At 33.6% G+C, this 22,220-nt stretch overlaps 1 protein-coding gene across 1 annotated transcript in view; it reads right to left on the bottom strand.

Moving 5' to 3' along the window:
- Window positions 1–15,587, bottom strand: part of BRDT (bromodomain testis associated) — a gene marked incomplete at its 5' end in the record, with an annotated part of 40,160 nt that extends 24,573 nt beyond the window's left edge. The window contains 11 exons of the mRNA XM_081054652.1: window positions 2,881–3,018; window positions 3,092–3,205; window positions 3,294–3,583; window positions 3,663–3,823; window positions 4,430–4,615; window positions 5,394–5,522; window positions 7,653–8,006; window positions 8,572–8,744; window positions 12,134–12,248; window positions 13,867–14,004; window positions 15,399–15,587. Coding sequence (XP_080910778.1) covers window positions 2,881–3,018; window positions 3,092–3,205; window positions 3,294–3,583; window positions 3,663–3,823; window positions 4,430–4,615; window positions 5,394–5,522; window positions 7,653–8,006; window positions 8,572–8,744; window positions 12,134–12,248; window positions 13,867–14,004; window positions 15,399–15,587 — 1,987 coding nt within the window. The remainder of the gene's footprint in view (window positions 1–2,880; window positions 3,019–3,091; window positions 3,206–3,293; window positions 3,584–3,662; window positions 3,824–4,429; window positions 4,616–5,393; window positions 5,523–7,652; window positions 8,007–8,571; window positions 8,745–12,133; window positions 12,249–13,866; window positions 14,005–15,398) is intronic.
- Window positions 15,588–22,220: the final 6,633 nt, after the last annotated feature.

Here is a 22,220-nt window from a genome sequence, read left to right on the forward strand (position 1 = left end):
ATTTAATGAGATTTTGATGGTTATAAAAAATAGTTTAGAAAAGTTTTATATTTATACCAATGTTTAATAAATTTTCTTGACTTATCTATCTGCACATGACAAATTACATATGCTGATGTCAGTCAGGAATATAATTTAAATAAGATCAGATCACCCTGAAGTTTGCAATTAAGTACTGCTTTTAGCCCACAAACTTCTCATTTATGTTTTTCAAAGATATGGGATTTCTTTATTACTCTATCTTGGAACTGACTTAATATCTTGTTTGAAATGATAATTAATTTTTTAAATAAAACTGTCCTTGGAAATCACTGCTCTGCCACTAATTTATCCTATTTAACAAAGAAGAATTAAGTCCATATTTTTAAAATAAGGTCTGAGAATACCTAGAAGATAATTATTTAATTAATGTGGAGTAAACAGCTCCAACTCTGTTTACAACTGTTAAGTGTTTTTCACAGATGTTACCCTTAAAACATTTTGGTACACCTAAACAGAACGATATTGCAGCAAAGAGACACCAACTATAATACAAGATAACTGTGAGAAGAACCTTAAGAGTCAGTAATGTTAAGAAATTTAGGAAAGTTCATTTAGAGCCCTGTTTCTGATAACCAAAATTATAGTAAATTTTAAAGCTATAAAATCTTGTATTTTCAGTTAATTTTTACTTATGCAACATAGTTTTTTGCTAATGTATCTAATTTTCAAAAATTCTATTTTCTCAGTAAATAGTCCTGTTTTCCCACACCTTGATACTGAGATTTGGGGATTGGTCATCTCCTTGAGAATTTCATGTGCATAATTAAGAATGGTAGATTGGTAGATGTTTTACTCATTTTTACAACAGTTATTATTGATATGGTCTGACAATTATTTTTCATAACCTACAATCCCTTTATTTGTAGTTTTTGTTGTTCTCAGGAAAGTAAAATGTTCTTAGCTTACACTAGAAATGAAGTCTAACAGTATTTTAATGGGTACATGTGAAGCTAATATTTAGGACAAAAGGTCCTAGTGTTTCATTTACTAATTTATTAAGCAAAAATATAATTGTTTTTCCTCATTAAGTTAGGCATTATGTTTATAATGTATAACTTATGTATATAGTGTTTTTTCCAATGAAGTACAGTTTGAATGTTCATAAAACAATGAAAATTTCAAAGATAAATGATAACTCAGACTATATCATGTTAGAAGATAAACTGACTTTAGTGTCACAAACCTGTATACTATTGTAATGCAGGCTGAAATATAAAAATTTGCTACTTGGATTTTAACAATGTTTTTGAAACTAGCCCGTTACTTGAAAAAAAAGACATTAAACAAGAATGTCAGTCATAAAATAAAAATTCAACACAGTATTTTAAAATTAGAATTCCAAGACTGAAAGTTAGGAAAACATATAATAAATAGCACATCATTTTAAGAAAACATAGTGCATGATAAACATTCTTTCCTTTAAGCAGTATACTGGAAGCTTCTATCAGAAACTGATCATTCTAATTAAAATTAAGGTACTTTATTGAAGCAGTTTGTATATAGTACTCTTCCTCTAATACTCAAAGCATTTATTGATCAGTAGTCATACAAATTAGATAATTCAAACTAAGTTTCAATAAGTTTTATCCTACAAATAAAAGACAAAGTGCTCTAACTTATTAGGCCACAAATGCTTTATTAGATGAAATTACAAATGCTAATTACAATTTAAAATACTAAATGCAACTTAGAGTTTTCCCAGCATTGTTTTATGCTTAAAAGTCAAATGTAAGGAAATAATGTATAATAATGGCCCTAAATTAAAATTTTTTCTAATGAGAAATTCCAATAAAGTTAAAAGTTCTGTTTATTCTAACAAAAATGTTTACCACTATATACTTTAGAAATGTAAAAACAAAATGCCACAGTCAGCACCACATAAATGCAAACTAAACAGAACCAAAAGTGAAAACAGAATGTACGAGCCAGCAGACCCTTACTACCAGACCGAAATAAGATAGTCTTACAAACTGTAAGAATTCTTGATGTAACAATATTCTCTATGAGATATGTGTTTTGATTTGTTTAAAAAAAAAAACAACAACAACAGAATTTCATGACAAACAAGAAACATCTCATTAAAAATAAAGTAAAATTTTAGGCATAAAAGTGCTCTAAATTTTGAATTTGCCTTTTGGGAAATTGGTGGAATGCCACGCCAAGTCAGTGTCCTTGGGGCAGTGATTACCTGTCAACTACATAACCATCAATGAAAGAGCACGAAGAAACATGAATGAGTTTGATACACATGACAATAAACTACACAAGGTGTATGTTATGTCAGCATAACTGAGAATCTGAATTCAATACATTTTTCTATAAATGGAAGATAATATTCTAAAGTGAAGAAAACAGAGGTGAAAAAAATCTGCTTTACACAGCTTCCAGGATGACTGGTCTCTTAATTCAAGACGATTATTCAATTCAGAATATATTGTCACAACAGGAGGTGCTTTGCAACATTAGCATGATCTGCTATATCATGAAGTGAAAGATGTCCTCCAATAACCTTATATTTTATAAAAAGCAGATCAGTGTTGTGTTATTTGATATTTTCTGGTATTAAGATCTGGTATTATATTAAGAGACTATCCCACCTTTAGTAAAATTATTTTTAACATTACAAGCCAACAAGTCACATACATATAATAGGAAGTTTTATTTTACACAGTCTCTCTTTTAAGGAAAATAGTGAGATCATCAACATTGAATTAAATAAGTGTGGCGTCCAAGCCATAGATTAGGGATAAATAACAAACATTTCTTCAAAATGTAAGTCTCAATATTACAAGAAAATATTTCCCCACAACCAGAGGTACCCTTAAGGGGACAGCTAACCTGATTCGGAATCACTGCTGTCTGAAGAACTTGAATCACTACTACTGCTTTCAGACTCCGATGAGCTGCTGCTGCTGCTGCTGGTTTCACTCAATCGGGAACCACTTCCAAGAGACTTGGCTGGTTGAGTTTTCTCAGCTACAAAACACGGAAACACATTAAAATGCCAATAGAAATAAAGTCACAGAAACATTTGAAAACTGCCACCTACATTTTGCTTGAGGTTTTCTGGAATTTAACTGATTGTTGACATCCAGTAACCGCTTTTCCAACTCCTGTTTTTTCTGTAACTGAAGTTCTTCTTTGGACTTCATTATTTTCTTACCTGTGTGATTTAGGACAAAAAAGAGTGAGTATAATAATTCAGAACGAATGAATACCAGACTAATTTCTACTAATATACAGAAACATACCACGAGGTTTTAATGGTCTTTTTCTTAGACATGAAGCAACGTATTTTTCTAGTTCTCTCAGTGTTGTTGTTTTCAGCGTTTCAAAGTCTATCTCTATCTCATCAGGGTTGGAATTTCTCAGTGAAGATTCTCTTGATTGTATTATATGTACAACTTTCCCAAGTTTATCTCCAGGGAGTTTGTTTATATCCAAACTTAACTGCCTTTTCTCATCATAGTTCATAGGTTTAACATTATCTTCATCCTCCGATTTCGCAGCTAAGACCTGTTGTTTCCTCTTCTTTGGCTGACTATAACAAAAATGAAATTTAGTCACATTTGTTTTAGATAATATTATTGTTTTAATAAGGCCCCATGAAAGATACTTACTTGCTCTTGGGCTTTAATTTCATTTGCTTAATTCTTGGATTTTCATCCCTGTTATTAAACTTTTCTTTTTTATTTTCCTTTTTAGATTTCTCATTCTTTTTCTTTTGCTTATGAAAAGGTACTTGGGACAGAACCTGCAGTTGTTGATGAACAGCTTTAAGCTGATAAAGGAAAAAACATCATGGCTCTAAATAACTAAAGACACCAGAAAAACATGATGCACTCAAAAGTCAAGAGTGTCCTTCATGAAATTCATTTCATATTACATTGCCTTCAGGTTCTTATTTCATTTCACAAATTCATTATCTTGAAGGGCATACATTAAATTACAAACACTATCATGTGCTCAAACCATAAACTTAAATGTTCATCTAAAACCAGACCAAGAATAATTAACATTTTCAGGTAGTTTTAAGTTTTTAATCTTTGATATTTCAGGCCTAAGCTTAGAGGAGGTTAACATTTTATCACAAAAGGTAGCAAATGTTAAACAAAGATCTTATCCATAATTATCTCCAACTACGTCATATAAATCGTTTCAATGCTAATCAACTCATTGTGGTTAGGAATATAAATAACAGAATTTTAAATAGATTTTTTTTGGTAGGAAGGACTATTAAGGAGTACAAATATGCCAATCCATAGAGCTACAGTTGCTAAGTGATCTAAATATAAGAGCTTTTAATCTATAAAAAGGATTTTATAAAAGATCAGCAACAACAGCTCATAGAAAGAATATAGACACTTGTATCAATACAATCAGCTACCTGCTCCTGAAGCTTTGCAAGGCGCTGGACTCGTTCATCTTCAGAATCACCAGAATTACCTTCAGAGGAAGCCTCACTACTGCTTTCTCTACCAACGGTTTTAGTGGTATCTGTGCTGATGTAACATACAGGCATAGTCTCAACAGGTTCATCTGGGATCTTTGCAAAATGCATTTCAAAAACATCCTATAATGGTGGCGTATGAAAAGAGAACAGGTTAGCACTCTCCTTGACAAAAACACCCTAAAATGGAAAATTAAGACTTTCAGTTTTCTGCATTCTTTATTTAACGCAGCAATATCACCTTTAACAAAAGGTAAATTTTAGTGTCATATTTTGACAATTCTATTTTTCCTTGTGGTAATCATTTTGTAATATACGCATATATCAAATCATTATGTTGTACACCTTAAACTTATACAATGTTATATATCAATTATATCTCTATAACTACAAATAAGATTTACCAGAAGACATATAAGACTCATGCTTCCCTGCCTGCCAATCTTAGCAACTTTTCTCCCCTTTTCCACGTAAGATAGCCCTCTCAAGTTACACAGGGGACCTTCTCAAGGATCTGCTGCCCTGTGGTTGGTGCATGATTCCACTACCTCCCAATGGCTCAGCCTCAAAAACCCGGGCCTTCCCTTCAGCGGGTCATGGAATCCAGTCGACCTTATCTCGGATATCTACTTGTCCCCTTTTCACTAATATTTCCTCCAATATCCTCTATATGCAGGCAGCTTTATTAAAAGATTTGCTACTAAAGGATACTATATCTCAAAAAAAAAAAAAAGACCCTTACCCTTCCCAAGTTTTAAGAATATAATTTACAAATTGTGTTTTACTACTTGCGGGGGGAGAAGTGAGAGTGTGGTTACTCTTTATCTCTTGAGTTATAGTTGTAAAATTTCTAAACTGTGTTCAGAGGAAATGCAGGTTCAGAGTACATGTAACAAGTCACCTGGAGCATTTTGGCCATTGTCACTACTTCGTGATCTGGAGCATTGTATTTGTAGCAATTCATGAACATTAATCTAACATCTGCAGCAAAGTCATACGCATCCTTATATTCTTGCTTATCCATTTTTCTCTAAATTAAGGAAAAATTACAGAGTTCATAACATAGCTCAATAATTATTTCGGCACATGTATTAAGTGTTCATATTATGAATTCAAACATACAGATAATGCCAAAACAGATACCCGTCATCTATATCTGACAAATGTTAAAATTCTGTTCTACTTTTTTCATATTTTTAGAATTTGAAAAATGCAATAAATTCTGACAAGTAGAGATAAGTCATTCAAAGTAAGGAAAAGAACAGTAATAACACCACAAACGCAGGAAAACAGGATATTTCCAGATAATCTTGGATAGACAAGTCTGATTGTAGGAAAGCAGTGAAAAGATAACTTAAACCAACCTTTAACATTCTAAATGTAAGATTTATCTTAAAATTATCCTGGGAATTAAAAAACATTAAAAATTGAACAGAGGAGAAGTATCAGCACAGGTTACATTTTTAGGTAACTGCATATAAAGTAGATAGAAGAATGGGGACGTAGAAGAGCCAGTTAGGCAGACACACTAAAAAGAAAAACAAGCAAACATATAACAAAATCCTATAGACTACTGGGCAAAATATGTGTATATTAATGGGTAATTCAAAAACAAATACAAAAAGCCAACAAATAAATATAACATACCAGACCACTCGTTTGTAATTAAAGAAATGCAAAACTAAAACATGAAATGATTTTCTACCAATCAAATCACTGGTGATTGGGAATGATTTCAGAGCACTAAATTAAAAGTCACCATCTCCTTACCCTTGGAATCCTATAATAGCCTCCTAACCAGTCTCCACATTGCTGCTTGAGAAATCATTCTAAGAGTCAAATACGAGGACATAATTCTCAAGTTTAATGGCAGCTCTTGGCCTCTTTACAATGAGGGTCTTTCATATTCAGGCCTGTTTCCTTCCAGTCTCATCCTCCTCTAGTCACTGCTTCATATTTTCCACGTTCCACGTTAGACTAAATGATGATTCTGGATATGCTTTCCTCACCTCAAGGTCTTCCAAGTTGCTCCCCCTGCCTGGAATGTCCTATACTTAAGTGCTATTTATCCTTTAAGATTCAGTTCAGGTTTACCTAGTGCAGGTAATGTTTCATGACCTCTCAATCTGTTGATATACAGGGAAAAGCATAAAAGCATGTTTTGAAGAGAAAAATGGTTAAGTGTTTTTTCAAAACTTAGAACATGAGCTTCAGATTGAAAGTGCTAATTTCCAATCAAGATTAATAAAATTAAATGCACAACTAGAAAGAATAAAGACATATTACCTACAAAGGCACAAGTAGACTGACAGCAGATTTCATATCAGCAATAATGGATGCCAGAAATATCTTTCTAATGCTGAGGGAAAACAACTGTCATTCTAGAATTTCATAGTCAAAGAATCATTCAAGAATAAAGACAAAATATAGACACATAAGTACTTGGGGATGAGCCACAAAAAGTTTGCACTTTAGCAAAAGGAAAAACAAACCAAGATGAAAAGAGTAAGATGAAAGAAATAAGGTTGAACACAAAAATTAGTGACCTGTTAATAAACTTAAATGTTGATGACGAAAAAATAAAACTGTTTAAAAGAACCAAACTTCTAGACAATAAATAGAGTACAATGAGTAGTCATTCATGAGGAAGGTTGATAATAATTTTGTAAATGGTACAGTTCTGTGTTTTAGATAGCTTCCTTTAAAATTAATATAAATATTGCCAATAATTTAAAGCTTCCAAATCAACAATAAAGAAAACTTACCAATCCAGCAAAAAAAAAAAAAAAAAAAAAAAAAATGGAGAGAGGGTTAGAAGCTACATAAATGCCTTACCTCAAAAAAGTTTTTGAATTAGAAATATGCATTTATTATAAATATTCCTGAATATAATGAGAAAACGTTCACAATATAGTAAGTGAAAATTCAGGGTACAGAGGTACATACTGTAACTCAAATATTGTGATAAAGAACCATGGATGTGTTTGAATAGAAAATAAAAGGATACATTTTTAAATGTACCCATGATTCACTCTAGGTGGTATGACTACTGGTGATTTTATTTTCTTCTTTATCATTTTCTGAATTTTAAATTTTTTTACAAGGACAAATTACTTTTCTAATCAGGAAAAGAAGTCTTTCCTATTAAGACAATATTTACCTTGATAGTTCCAAGATCCATTGGATTTTTCACAATATCATAGTAGTTATGGAGTCCCAATGCATTAACATCAACAGGATTATAAAAGGGCCATGCATAGGAAAAGTGTTTCTTTGCAAGCATTTCTTTAAGAATCTCACTACAGTGCCTTAATTGTTCTGTTACGTTAACACTCTTTACAATGTTATATTGTTGCTGAGACTCTGGCAAACCATTCTTTAGCACAGTTTCTTTTATAGGTGGCATTTTCGCTGATTTTTTTTCTGTAAGTGCTGGGGGATAGTCATCACTTGCTTTAACTACTGAAGTTGTAGGAGTTGTTGTATCTGCTTTCCTCTTCACACCCCTTGTAACCTAAAACAAAACAATTCCACAACAAACAAACTATAATTAAGGTGACATTCAGAGCAATTTTCAAACTCTTTTTTGATCATTACCCCTATCGGTTAAAAAAACAAACAAAGGAAAAAACAAAGAAAGGAAAGGATTACTAACACCAAGTCTTCCATATACTAAATATTAGTATAAGTTAATTTCTCTTTCATAGGCAAAATAAATAGTTCAAATATTTTCTTCCCACACCCCAAAAAACAATCTTGTGTAAACCTTTGAGACCAATGAAATACAGAAAAAAAGTCATGATTATACCAAAAAGCTTTCTGAATATCTGAAATCAGCTAGGGTATACAAATTTAAAGACAGTTATCAACCCACCAAACTGTGAGTTAATAGAAGTTACATCACACACACCAAAAAATCTACAGAATTTGGTTCACATCCTCGGTCCCTGTTCACAAACCACATACAGACAAAGGGATTGATTGCTGCATGCTGAAGACCAATTATCAACTTAAAAAAGGTACAGATATCACAACAACCAAATTTACACTGAAATCTTTTAAAGCTACAGTAAACTTACCTGGGTAACTGTTTGTGAGGTAGAGTTGGGTGGAGCACCTTGTGCCGTATCTAAAGGAGAAACAGATGTTTCAGGAAATACAGGGGGAGTCACTTGCCTCTTAAATACTTTTTCCGATGCTTTAGGGGACTGTTTTTCTTTAACAGAAGAAACTGCTACATTCTGTTGGGTGCCTAGAAAGTGTGAATCAGAGTCAATATTTGAGTAAAATATAAAACTAACACATTTTTCTCTAAGTAGTCTATTTTAAATTCACTTAGTTCCGCTTTTGAGCAATATAAACATGTTAGACTCCCATTCTCCTTTGAAAACTTTCCCCACATGCTGATAGTGTTAGACCAATTTAGGTATATGGAAGACTTCAAAACCTGTTACTAATGTAATGGTAGGCTGATCAATTTTACTCAAAAAGATATCCGAGTTAAATTCAGACTAAAAGACAGGTAGCTGTAAACATCAGCAAAAATTTCATACATCCCAGGAGTACTTGAGATCCTGCTCCTAGACATATGTCAGTTTGGCTCAAAGAAACTTATAAAACTTCAAAATTTGTTTTCCATTTCTTGGAGACAAACTATATAGTATTACGTGAGGTCTTCAGAATGCTCGGCATAAATATCCAAGGATTTCAATATTGTTACAGTCTATCACTGCACCAATATAGCCTTTAGACGATTCTGTCAAAGGAACAATTGTGCATGTTCTGCCCTGTATGTTCCCAGAGAATGCTATGACATTTGGATCACATCATTCTGAAGTTTATTTAACAAATCTATTCTCTCAAGGCAACTGCATTCTTCTAACTGCTCAGTGCAAAATCCTTGGAGTCATCTTTTATTCCACTTTCTCTCAAACCCAGTAATATCCAATCCATCAGTAAACTCTTTGGCTCTACGTTCCTATCCAAAATCCAGCCATATATTTCTCACAAGTGGTAATTACCCTGATCCAGGGCATCATCTGTTCTCAACTGGATTATTGCAATAGCATCCTAAGAGGCTTTTACATCCTGTAATCTATTCTCAAAATAGCAATCAAAGTGAACTTTTAAAATTCAAATATTATACTTGTACTCAATGCCCAGTGACTACTAATCTTCTCTCCAAGTGAAAGCCAAAGTCCTCACGATGGCTTGTAACCACCTGTATGATCTCTCAGCCTTCTTCCCACAACATCTGCCCTCATTCCAACCTCACTTCCTATCACTCCTCCCCCTCACTTATTTCACTCCAACTCACTGGTCTTGCTGTCTTCAAATTTGGTTAAGCATAAGCAGACTATTTGGTCTGCCTGGAAACACATATCCTCATGGCTCACTATAGCTATTATCATTCCCTTCAGGCCTTTACTCAAATGTCACCTTCTCAGGCCAACCTATATAAAACAACCCCTTTCTACCCACCACTCTCTAGTTTGTTCTCTTATTCTTATTTTTACCACACCTTTATCACATTTGACATACAATATATACGTATCCCTGACTCTCCATATTCTTGCTAAACAAACTCAGGAACCAAATAGATTTGATGTATTTTAAGACAGGGTTAATATTACTCAATCACTGAGTTCTTACTACTCATTAACTAAATCTTAGGAATCAAAAAGATTTAGACATCCTTATATGCTTTGATATTCTCCCAACCGTTGCTCTTTGAAATCAGACATGTGTAACAAGGAATACTTACAATTACTTAATCTTATCTATTTCCTCAACTAGGACAAAAAACTCTGTGAGGGGAAGGGGACTACAGGCAACCCACTGAATGGGAGAAAATAATTGCACATCATATTATCTGATAAAGGGCTAATATCTGAAATACAGAGGATGCCAAAAAAATGTATACACATTTTAAGAAAGAAAAACTGTATTAAAATTGTAATACTCAATAGATACCGATAACATAAAATGAATACTAGTCACATTTGACTTCTGCAATTATAAGAGGTGCTCAAAGTGGTTACCATCAGCGTCCAGACACTTTTGATTACAGCAAACTACTGCTTGAGCAACATTGACCAAAGTATCCACTTGTATACATTTTTTGGCACCCCCGGTATACATAAAGAACTCATAGAACTTAATAGCAAAAAATCTACAATCCAATTAAAAAATGGCCGGAAGATCTAATAGACATTTTTCCAAAGAAGATATACAGATGGCCAACAGGCACATAAAAAGGAACTAATCATCAGAGAAATACAAATCAAAAACCACTTTGAGATATCACCTCACACCAGTCACAATGGCTATTATCAAAAAGACCAGAAACAATAAGTTTTGGTGAAAATGTGAAGGAAAGGGAACAGTACACTGTTTGTTGGTAGGAATGAAAATTGGTACAACCAGGGAAAACAGTATGGAGGTTTCTCAAAAAATTAAAAATAGAACTACCATATGATACAGCAATTCCACTTCTGGGTATTTATCCAAAGAAAAAGAAAACACTAATTTGAAAAGATATCTGCACCTCCACATTCACTGCAGCATTACTTACGATAGCCAAGATATGGAAACAACCTAGGTCTCCAGTGATAGATGAATGGATAAAGAAACTGTGCCACATAGATACAATGGAATATTATTCAGCCACAAAAAATCTTGCCATGTGACAACATGGATGGACCTTAAGGGCATTATGGTAAATGAAATAAATCAGAGAGAGAAAGACAAATACTGTATGATCTCTCTTATATATGAAATCTAAAAACAAACAAACAAATGAAGCTCGTAGATAAGAAAACAGAGTGGTGATTGCAAATGGGTGAGCTTTTTGTTTTAATTTAGATAAACTGAATGAAAATTTTAAAAGGCAAAAAAACCCCAAAAACCAACCTCTGCATCACCCCACACTAGAAGTCTGTATCTCAGCCACTTAAATGTATACTTTATACTTACAACCACAAAAGCTAAGTCTTTCCCTGACATTATAGGTGAGAAAATTAACATGGAATGATAAAGGAACTTAACAAAGGTTATACAGCTTGAGTGAACCAAAGATAAAGCAACATTTGATCTATGACAATCTGTTTAACCTGTACAATAAATCCATTTGACTAATTTAGAATAATTTTGTAATTTCATATTTAAATATTATGATTATTAGCTGTAAACGGTTTCCCTCTAAAGTTTGAGTTAATAAAAAGAGATATGTCAGACGGTAACATTTCATTCATATGGGATCTTCTGTTACAGAGAACACTGGCAATTTTGACCCTCTTATTAATATAGCAGATACAAGATCCGCTAAAAATAGTAATAGTGGCGATGATTTATTGGGTTTGGATGCTTGCTATGTGAATGCACTATGCTGTCAGAAACCTGGCTCCCAGGTCATAATCAATGCAATCTTCCCTCATCTCATATGACAGCTATCCGTGTGCTCAAAGTTTAGCAGACTGTTTAAACCAACATTTTATACCAGTAGAATAGGATGTAGAGACTTCTGGATGTCTCCTTGAGGATTTATTATTAAGTTCTAGCCATTATATTTACACACACACACACACTCATATATATATATGAAAGAGAAAGAAAGAGAACATAAACCTTTTACTGGCTTACCTTTCTTTATTCTTTCCTTACCACCCACAACTTGCTCTTCTTGTGGCATATGAAATAATTTCTGCTTAAACAACTTCTCTAGAGCTTGTGCCATAAGAACAATGTCATCTCCAGGCTAGAAAAAATATAAAACATGCCATAAGTTTATACAGTATGGTCACTACACCAAGTTTCTATAATTCAGGCTCTTATAGAAAGGCAATAACACAGTTCTGTTAGATAGTATGTATTAAACAGTATTTATCACTTCTAAATTAAGTTTATTTACACACACACACACACACACACACACAGAGGGTGCCAAAAAAATGTATACAATTTTTAAGATAACATCTCTTAAAATGTGTATACAGGAGCAGCCGGCTGGCTCAGTTGGTTAAAGCATGAGCTCTGAACAACAGGGTTGCTGGTTCGATTCCCACATGGGTCAGTGAGCTGCTCCCTCCACAACTAGACTGAAGACAATGAGCTTCCGGAGCTGGATGGCTCAGTTGGTTAGAGCATGAGCTCTCACCAGGTTGCCGGTTCAATTCCCACAAACGGCAACTGGACTTGTAGCTGAGGTCCGCCCTCCACAACTAGAATGAAGGACGATGACTTGGAGCTGATGGGCCCTGGAGAAACACACTGTTCCCCAATATTCCCCAATTAAAAAAAAGAGATAAGAAAAGATTTTTTAAAAGTGTATATACATTTTTTGGCATGTTGGGTATATGTACACACCAAGGGTGCCAAAAAATGCATGCACAATTTAAGAAAGGAAAACTGTATTAAAATTGTAATACTCAATATATACCAATAACAAAATATGAAAACAAGTCACGTTTGACTTCCGCAACTACAAGAGGTGCTCGAAGTGGTTACCATCAGCGTCCAGACACTTCTGATGATGGCAAACTACTGCTTGAGCAACATTGACTAAAGTGTCCATGTGGCATCTGAGTGTGTATACAAACACACACACACACACACACACACACACACACACACACACAGAGTAACACTGATAATTATCTTGGAAGCAAATCAAAATCTATTATATTATAGTTCAATGTCACAAGTGATTCTGAATAAATGTGGTATGTTTTAAAATGTTTAGATATCATAGAAGAGCTTGAAAAGGATGTTGTGTTCCTGGGAACAGGAATACTATATGGAAGAAAAATTGAATACAAAAATCCAATTTTATAGAGGAAAGCAAATGTGAAGATTATATTCAAAATGTCCACATACATTATCATACACGCTAATGCATTAACATAAGTGCAAATACTACTACTGGGATATTACAGAGAATATGTCTGATCTTTAAATCAACTTATTATGAAGTTTAGAAGTATGTAATTTGTTTGGTTTCTTAGGTTATGGCTGAGATCCATAACGTGAAAATCCAAGCAAAATTAGTGTATAATCTTACAAGTAAAATGGCAGTAGTACAGTGGGGAACACTGAAATAATACTTTACTAACACAAAACAACTATCATTGGTATTTCATTTTCTAAAATATGTTATTACAGCTATTCAGGCGGAAATATAGCTAATAGATTGCATAAATATTGACATGAAAATTATGAAATCTGGTGAAAAAAACATTATCCTTAAAAGTATGTAAAATTCCTCAAGTTAAGACTTGAAATCTGAAATCAGCATGTTTGTTTAAACACATTTGTTTAAACACATCTCCTATATGTAACAGTAAAGAATTAGCAAATATAGCGTAAGGCTTACATACCTTGTTATATAAATAACAATTTGAGAACATTTTGTTGAAGTCTTCTATACATTCTGAAGCTTGCACATAATATTTATGTTCCAAGCGCTTCTTAATTGTACTTAAATCCATTGGGTTTTTTATAATGGTATAATAATCCTGTGGTTTCAAAGAAGACATTATAAATGTATTAAGAATGAATGCACTACAACTATTGGCACACAGAGAAATTTAAGAAACTACACACCTGTAACTAGAGAGAACAATTGACTACCTTTAAAAAGCTGTAATCTGGACACCAAAACCATGAGTAATGAGAAACAAAGCTGATTGCCATGACATTATTTTTCAGAGAAAAAAAGAGCCAATAAACAGAGAATAACTAACACAAGAAAGTAAGAATGGAAACCATGCTGGAAAATTAAAAAATGAAAGGCATGAAGAAAAATAAACTAGTATTTGTGGAATGTGACAGATCCAGAGGACAATCCCGGCACCATGGGTGCTAGCTGTATTACAGATTACTTAGCGATTCTGTTAGCAGATGGCTGCAAATGCCTAACCTAAGACCTAAAGTTGAATTCTGTGCATGATGCAACTAAGCCTGACAGGAAGTGTCAAGAGCGACTTCATGGAGAAGGCAATATTCGTGATAACCCTGCATTAACAAGAACAGTATGTACTATAATTTACCACAAACTGTTAAAATAAGAATTTCAGTGCTCAGGGGCTGGCCCAGTGGCTCAGACTGTTAGAGCTTCGTGCTCCTAACTCCGAAGGCTGCCGGTTCGATTCCCACATGGGCCAGTGGGCTCTCAACAACAAGGTTGTTGGTTCAACTCCTCGAGTACTGCAAGGGATGGTGGTCTCCGCCCCCTGCAACTAAGATTGAACACGGCACCTTGAGCTGAGCTGCCGCTGAGCTTCCAAATGGCTCAGTTGGTTGGAGTGTGTCCTCTCAACCACAAGGTTGCTGATTCCACTCCCACAAGGGATGGTGGGCTGCACCCGTGCAACTAGTAATGGCAACTGGACCTGGAGCTGAGCTGCGCCCTCCACAACTAAGACTGAAAGGACAACAACTTGAAGCTGAATGGCACCCTCCACAACTAAGATTGAAAGGACAACAACTTGACTTGGAAAAAAGTCCTGGAAGTACACACTGTTCCCCAATAAAGTCCTGTTCCCCTTCCCCAATTAAAAAAAAAAAAAAGATAGTGCAATTGGGTGTCCATAGAAACAAATGAAACGTGACCTAGGTCTTACACTTTATACAAAAAGTTAAGTCAAAATGGATTATGGACATAAATGTAAAACTATTAAAAAAAAAAAAAATTTTCAGTGCTCAAAAAAAGGAGCTTTGGTTAGGTAAAAATACTCATTGGGATATTCTTCAGTGGCGTTGAAAAAATACATGAAATATATTTTATAATATTATTAAATACATTTCATTAAATATATTTTATAATATTAAGGACCAGTTTATTTCTTTCAGAATTTTACAAGGTTTTCTTTTTCTGTCTTTAACTAGCATAATTTTAAGACACACTTACAGGCAACTTGAGTTTCACGGCATCCACAGGCTGCTGAAAAGGCCAGGAAAAGCTATGCTTCCATAAAGCCTTCAGGACAACTTTTTGTAGATACTGTAGTTTATTTGTCAATCGTCCATTTTTCTTAGTGTTTACATACTCTGGTGGTGGAGGGTTAACAATAGCTATTTGTCTACTTGACAGAGACATTCTTAACTGGTTCAAATCCGGATATTCTAATGTTTTCTATAAGTACATGTCCTAAAAAAAAACACACACACATACAAACTGAGTTACCGTCAAAGTACTTTTTAAATGGTTTCTATAGAAACTGAAGTGTTATTCAACAGTAACAGATAGCATATTTTTAAAGCATATAATTTTTAAAAAGCCAAATGATAAGTGAATTCATTTTTAAACAAATACAAACCTTTTTCTATATGAGTAATAAAAGTTGTTTCATTCTATACACCTTAGTTTTGGATGATTTAAGTTATTTCAATCTTTCACAGTATTTCTGCCTTTCTAAAACAAATAGGTCTTAATAGGAAAAGTCTGTACGTTCCTGGTTAGAAAAAATAACAGGGAATGTTAAAGGTAATATTAGTATGTAGTGTACAATTATTAATTCAATGAAGGGAGAAAGGCTTTTTCTGGCCAATTTGAATAAAACGATTTATTTTAAAACAATAGGAAAAATGACAAGTGTTAAAATACTACTCTTGAGTGCGTATTACTACACTTAAAATAAAATACTTCAAAACTTCACGAGTATTTTAAAAAGACAGCATCTAACATAACTAGACAGCATTATTATTTTAAGGATAAAATAGCAAAGGTGCTACCAAGTTAGTCAGCAAAATGAAAAGTATGATTATCAAATAAATTATCCATTTTTTGAGATCAGTGTTACATTTAAACAATATATCTGTTTGCATTAAAGCAGTGTTAGTTCTCAACTCTTTCTGCGTATTAATCGCTTGTGGATCTTTTTAAAAATTTATGAAATTTTTTGAGTGACACTAGTTAATAAAATTATACAGGTTTCAAGTGTACACTTCTATAATACACCAATATATTGCCTTGTGTTCACCAAAGTTTTAAGCCTCCTTCAGTCACCATATATCTGACCCCCTTTACTATCTTCTACCTTTCCTCCTCCCCCCTTAACTTCTGATGACTACTTATCTCGTTTTTGTTTATCTTGTTTGTTTGCTGCTTTATTTTATATGTCACATGTGTGAAATCATATGGTTCTTGACTTTTTCTGTCTTATTTCGCTCAGCATGATAATCTCAAGATCCATCCATGTTGTCGCAAATGGTAGATCTTTTAATTGTGGTAAAATACATATAGCATAAAATTTACCATCTGAACCATTGTTAAGTGGTGTTAAGTACATATATTTTTGAGCAACTAATCTCCAGAACTTTTTCATCTTGCAAAACTGAAACTATTTACCTATTAAAAAACTCATTCTCCCTCCTCCCCAGCCCCTGGCACCCAACATTCTATTTGCTGTCTCTATGAATTTGACTACTCCAGATATCTCTTGTAAGTGGAACTATACAGTATTTGTCTTTTTGTGACTGCCATACTTACCTTAGCATAATGCTCAAGGTTCATCTGTATTATAGCACATGTCAAAACTTCCTTCATTTTATAAAATTTTAGATATATATATATATATATATATATATATATATATATATATATATGCTATATTTTGTTTATACATTCATCAGTGGACACTTTGGTCCTCCTCTTGGCTATTGCGAATAATGTTGTGAACATGAGCATATAAATATTTAAGATCTTTCTTTCAATTCTTATGGCTATATCCCCATAAGTGCATAATTGTTGGATCACATGGTAGTTCTATTTTTAATTTTTTGAGGAGTCCCACACTGTTTTCCATAGTGGTGGCACTGTTTTATACTACCATCAACAGTCTACAGGTCTCATTTCTCCACATCTGCACAACACTTGGTATTTATTACGTTTGTTTAAAAGTAGTCCTGATTGGTGTGAGGTGTGGATCATTTTTAAAACAGCAATCAATGCCCAGGCCCCGACTTCTAGTTCGAGTTAGGCCCTAACTTCGAGTTAGGGCTTGGGAATCAGTTACGTTTGCTTTTTCAGTTCCTTGGTGCTGCTGATCGGTAGCCAGAATTAGGAACTACTGCATTAAAATGAACTAACTTGGGGGTGATTATCAATCTTATAATTTACTTCATCTCATGATTTCACTTTTCTTCTCATGTTATACATGAACTGGAACTCGTACAATCATTGAGAACAAAGGGGATATTCTAGAGTGTTTCAACTGAAATTGGCTCTTATCGTGGTTTTCTATTTAAAGCCAGTCTATTTTTTGAGTGTTCCAATCAATACATTCTCCCTCCTCCATCCAGATAAGCACTATAATGATTTCTATCATCATATATTAAGTTTAGTGACTGCTTTTGAACTTTACATATAGTAGTTTTACTATGTATTATGTTGTATGTCTTTCATCACCATTATGTTTGAGATTTAGCCATGTTATTTATTCCCCATGTTGTTTCTTCATTTTCATTGCTGTATAGTATTCTACTACAGAATTATACCATAATTTATCCATTCCAACAGGGACTTTTGTGTTGTTTTCAGCTTTTGACCATGACAAATAATGCTGTTATGAACATGGTTGTAGTGTACATGCATTATGTTGGTTATAAACAAACCCAGAAGTGAAATTGTTGTCACAGATGTTAATGTTCGTCTAAGGAGAAACTGCTCTAAATTAAGACATAATAACCAAACTCAACTTATTCTATATCAAATCTTAGAGATAGGCTACTAAATACATTTTTGGGATTAGGGAATTGTTCTTTTTGTTAGGTGTGAGAATATGGTGATTGTGTAGGAAAAATGTTTAAATGTATTCTCAAAAACATTGGTGTTGAATAGTCACATCTGTAAAGTACGTTTAAATGGCTTTGGGGGAAAAAACCTATAAAGACAAGCAAACATGGCAAAATGTTGACAATAGTTGGTAGATATCTAGTACTCTTAGTACTGTTTTATGTTTTCCTATGTTAGAATTTTTAAATAATAAACTTAAAATGCTCTGTGATTGAAGGCTGCAGATGGACTGACCATGAACAAGGGCTTTGATAATTATCACTGGGCAAAAGAATAGATAATGTTGATAATCTAATGATCTCAGGAGTAAACAATCTTCATTACTTGGCTGGAGGCCCCTGTTTCTAGTAAAGTGAAGCTCTCCAACCAGCAGTAAAGGACTATAGATCGTCCTCTTTACAAAATATTCTTCGAAATTACCCCAGTCTTACTTTTCAAAGTATTTTAGTTTTGTTTACTTAAAAAATTTTTTACAGAAGCTTATGTGGCTTTTTATGACACGTGGCAAATTTCTGTGTTAACTACCAATTTCACTAGTTTTCACTTTCACTAAAGACTTTCTTTATTAATTTTAATTATTAAAACAAAAAATGCCTGCATAATAGCCCAGCATCACACCCCAAGAGATTTTCACCTCATCTTGACCTTATGATGAGTCACAAACAGTAAGGTGACTGACAAATTATCAGAAATAATGTCATTCATTTAAATAGATTGGTTATTTCAAGGTTTTCTCTAAAATCACTTATGAAGTTACAAGTACACTAGTAACTACCATATTTTGCTGTGTATAATGTACTTTTTGGCCCTAATTTGTCAGGGAAAATAAGGATAAGCATTAAACTCATAGATGGGTGGTACTAATTCCGTATCTATATAAATGTTTTTAATTCTTTCATTTATGCTTATAAGTTAAAAGGAACTCTAGAAATCAATAACAATATCCGTAAGCAAAATAATACCCTGGAATATGATCATCGGTTTTATTGAACTTACTACAAACTCACAATGATGCAGAGTTCTTAGCGTTCTATGATGTGTAAATACCGTAAATTTGTTATGGTACATAAAATTTCTTGTACCTTGTATCTGTTCTTGTGTAATTATTTCTTACATAAAATTTCTTGTACCATAATATGTTAAAAAATAAATGCTACAATTCCTTTATAATACAAAAAATAAGTACCTAAATGTAAACAAAAATTTGAATTAAAATGAAACATTTTTTTCCCCCTGAAAGTTTGGGCCAAAAACACGGGTGCGCTTTATACACAGGAGTGCATTATACATGGCAAAATACGGTAGATATAACCTGTCTATGTGAAAGTCCACTGTTGTTTCTAATGTTTATGGTGAGTTGTCATTTTATTGTTATTTCTGCTTTCAAAACAGTTTTTATGCATGGGTACATTTCTAAAAAGATGGCAGGGGCCGGTGAAATATAATATCAACAAGAACTAAATGCTATATAACAATCATCAGTTACAATTGCTCAAACTATGAATAATAAATGCTTATGAAAAGTTCTGGTTTACTTTGATGAAGACAATCACAATAATGTAGCATCACCTTGTCAAATCATTCCATGGTTCCATGAGCAAGTTGCCTGAAAATCAGATCCTTTTTGCCTACTCAATAGCTCACCATAAATATCTGGGAAATTCTGGAAAATTCTTAAAAATAAATGAATTTATTTGAATTATAACATCCATGTAGTATAAAATTTTGATGAAAATGGTATAACAGTTTCCGTTCCCATTCTTGTCCCCCAAACAACCAGTCTTCCTCCTTACTCTTAACAGTTTCATGTGTATCATTTTCAAAAATAATCTTTTTACAGAACAAGAGCTCTGCTAACTATCAGAGCTTAATTCATCTCAGAAAATGTCCCAGAGCAGAACCCTCCCTTTAATGGCTGCCTAATGTCATATAATGTGGACATATGGATATTATATATAACATTGGAACTAATATCCTCATAAATACATCATTGCATATATTTGCCAATACCTGTTAGATACATTTCGTTTTTCCTTTTTTTTGCCTGGCCTATTGGATATATTTGTATTAACAATTTCTGGGCCAATGTTTTTAAATTTTGCTAGATGTTCAGTTGTTCTCTTGAGGTTATTTATTCCAACTTCTATTCCTATCAACAATGTACAAGAATAAAATGTTAAACTTCTAAGAAAAAGAGAGCCTTTGAGGTGGTTGTGAATATTTCAAAGTTATCCCTGACAAATACATACAGACCAAAGATATCCCAAAATACATACAATAAGCTAAAAATTGTTTCCAAAATGTTACAAGAAACAAAAGTTCACCGCTAATTCAAAGGACGTACAGAGTCTAATCTCTTTGGCAAAAGCTTCCCCCTTTCAAAACCACCAGGACCAACTTCTTGGGTTTGCCAAGAAAAAAGTGTTTAATTCCTCAATTATTACTACCTCGGTAGTGCAGGTATTAAATTGTGTTCCCCTATATGCATACTGAAGTCTCAAGGAATCGAGCTGATTAAAAAACAAAAATAAGTTAGCCTATCTTAAGCCTGGAAGCCTCAATTTTAGATATATTTGAACTTTTTGAGGCTTTGACTAAAGATTGTTTAAAAAATATTTTCCATCCATTTCAATAAATGTCAGAGAATAAGTTATTCTGCTGGGTGGTGTCACTTCTGGTTGGACTTCAGAGTAGCTCATACACATGAAGGGAAGCAGTACAGCATGAAACCAAAGAGTTTGGATTGTGGATATCAGATGGCACTAGGACTTAGAAAGGTCAAAAGTCATCTACCCTGTGATGAGCTCAAATATTCTACCTCCTGCATCATCAAATGAGCTGTCTCCAGTTCAAGAGAGAAAATGGTTTCTTCAAAATAAAATCAGGCTTCAAAACCTGGAAATGGAACTACCTTATGACCCAGTAATTCCAGTCTTTGGTATCTGTCCACAGAAATCCAAAACGCTAATTCAGAAAAATGTATACACCCCTGTTTATTGCAGTGCTATTCACAATAGCCAAGACATGGAAATAACTGAAATGCCCATTGGTAGATGACTAGATTAAGAAACTGGTACATTTACACAATGGAGTAATAGTCAGCTATAAAGAAGAAAATTTTACCATTTGGAACAATAGGGATGGACCTAGAGAACATTATGCTAAGTAAAATAAGTCAGACAGAGAAAGACAAATACCATATGATCTCACTTATATGTGGAATCTAAAGAACTGAATAAATGAGCAAACTAAACAGCAATACTCTCAGAAATAGAGGAAAACCTGATGGTTGTTAGATGGGAGGGAGGTGGGGATGAGGGAGAAGGTGAAGGGATTAGAAAGCACAAATTTGTAGTCACAATGTTGCCACCAGGATATGAAAGAGTTTGGGGAATATAATCAGTAACACTGTAAAGATTTTGTAGGGTGTCAGATGAGCACTTGTTTTATTAGGGAGACCACTTAATGGACGGTATAAATGCCTGACCACTGTGCTGTACACCTGAAGCTGAGTAATACTGAATATCAACTATAATTTAATATATGTATAGTCACAGGATATGGAGTACAGCATAGGGAATAGTCAATGGAATTGTAACAGCTATATACAATGATGTCAGAGGGGTAATAGATTGAGGGAAGGGATTATCACTTTGTGAGGGGTATAAATGTCTATTACATTGTTTCATACACCTGAAACTAATTTAAATAAGTAAATAAATAAAAATTAAAAAATAAAATAAAATCAAGCCAAACAGGTAATGTGTAAAAAATGTATGTTCTTCACATTGATTCAATCTTCTCATCTGTTCCTCTGTTCAGTCTAAGAATGAGGTAACCCTTCCCATCTAGAACTCTTCTCAGTTACTCTGGATAATGACACCCCCTCCCGAAGGTCCTTGTTCTCTCGACTGTATCTTCAACATTTCCGTACTA

Source organism: Rhinolophus hipposideros (assembly GCF_964194185.1).
Source record: "Rhinolophus hipposideros genome assembly, chromosome: 8".
NCBI classification, from domain to species: Eukaryota; Metazoa; Chordata; class Mammalia; order Chiroptera; family Rhinolophidae; genus Rhinolophus; species Rhinolophus hipposideros.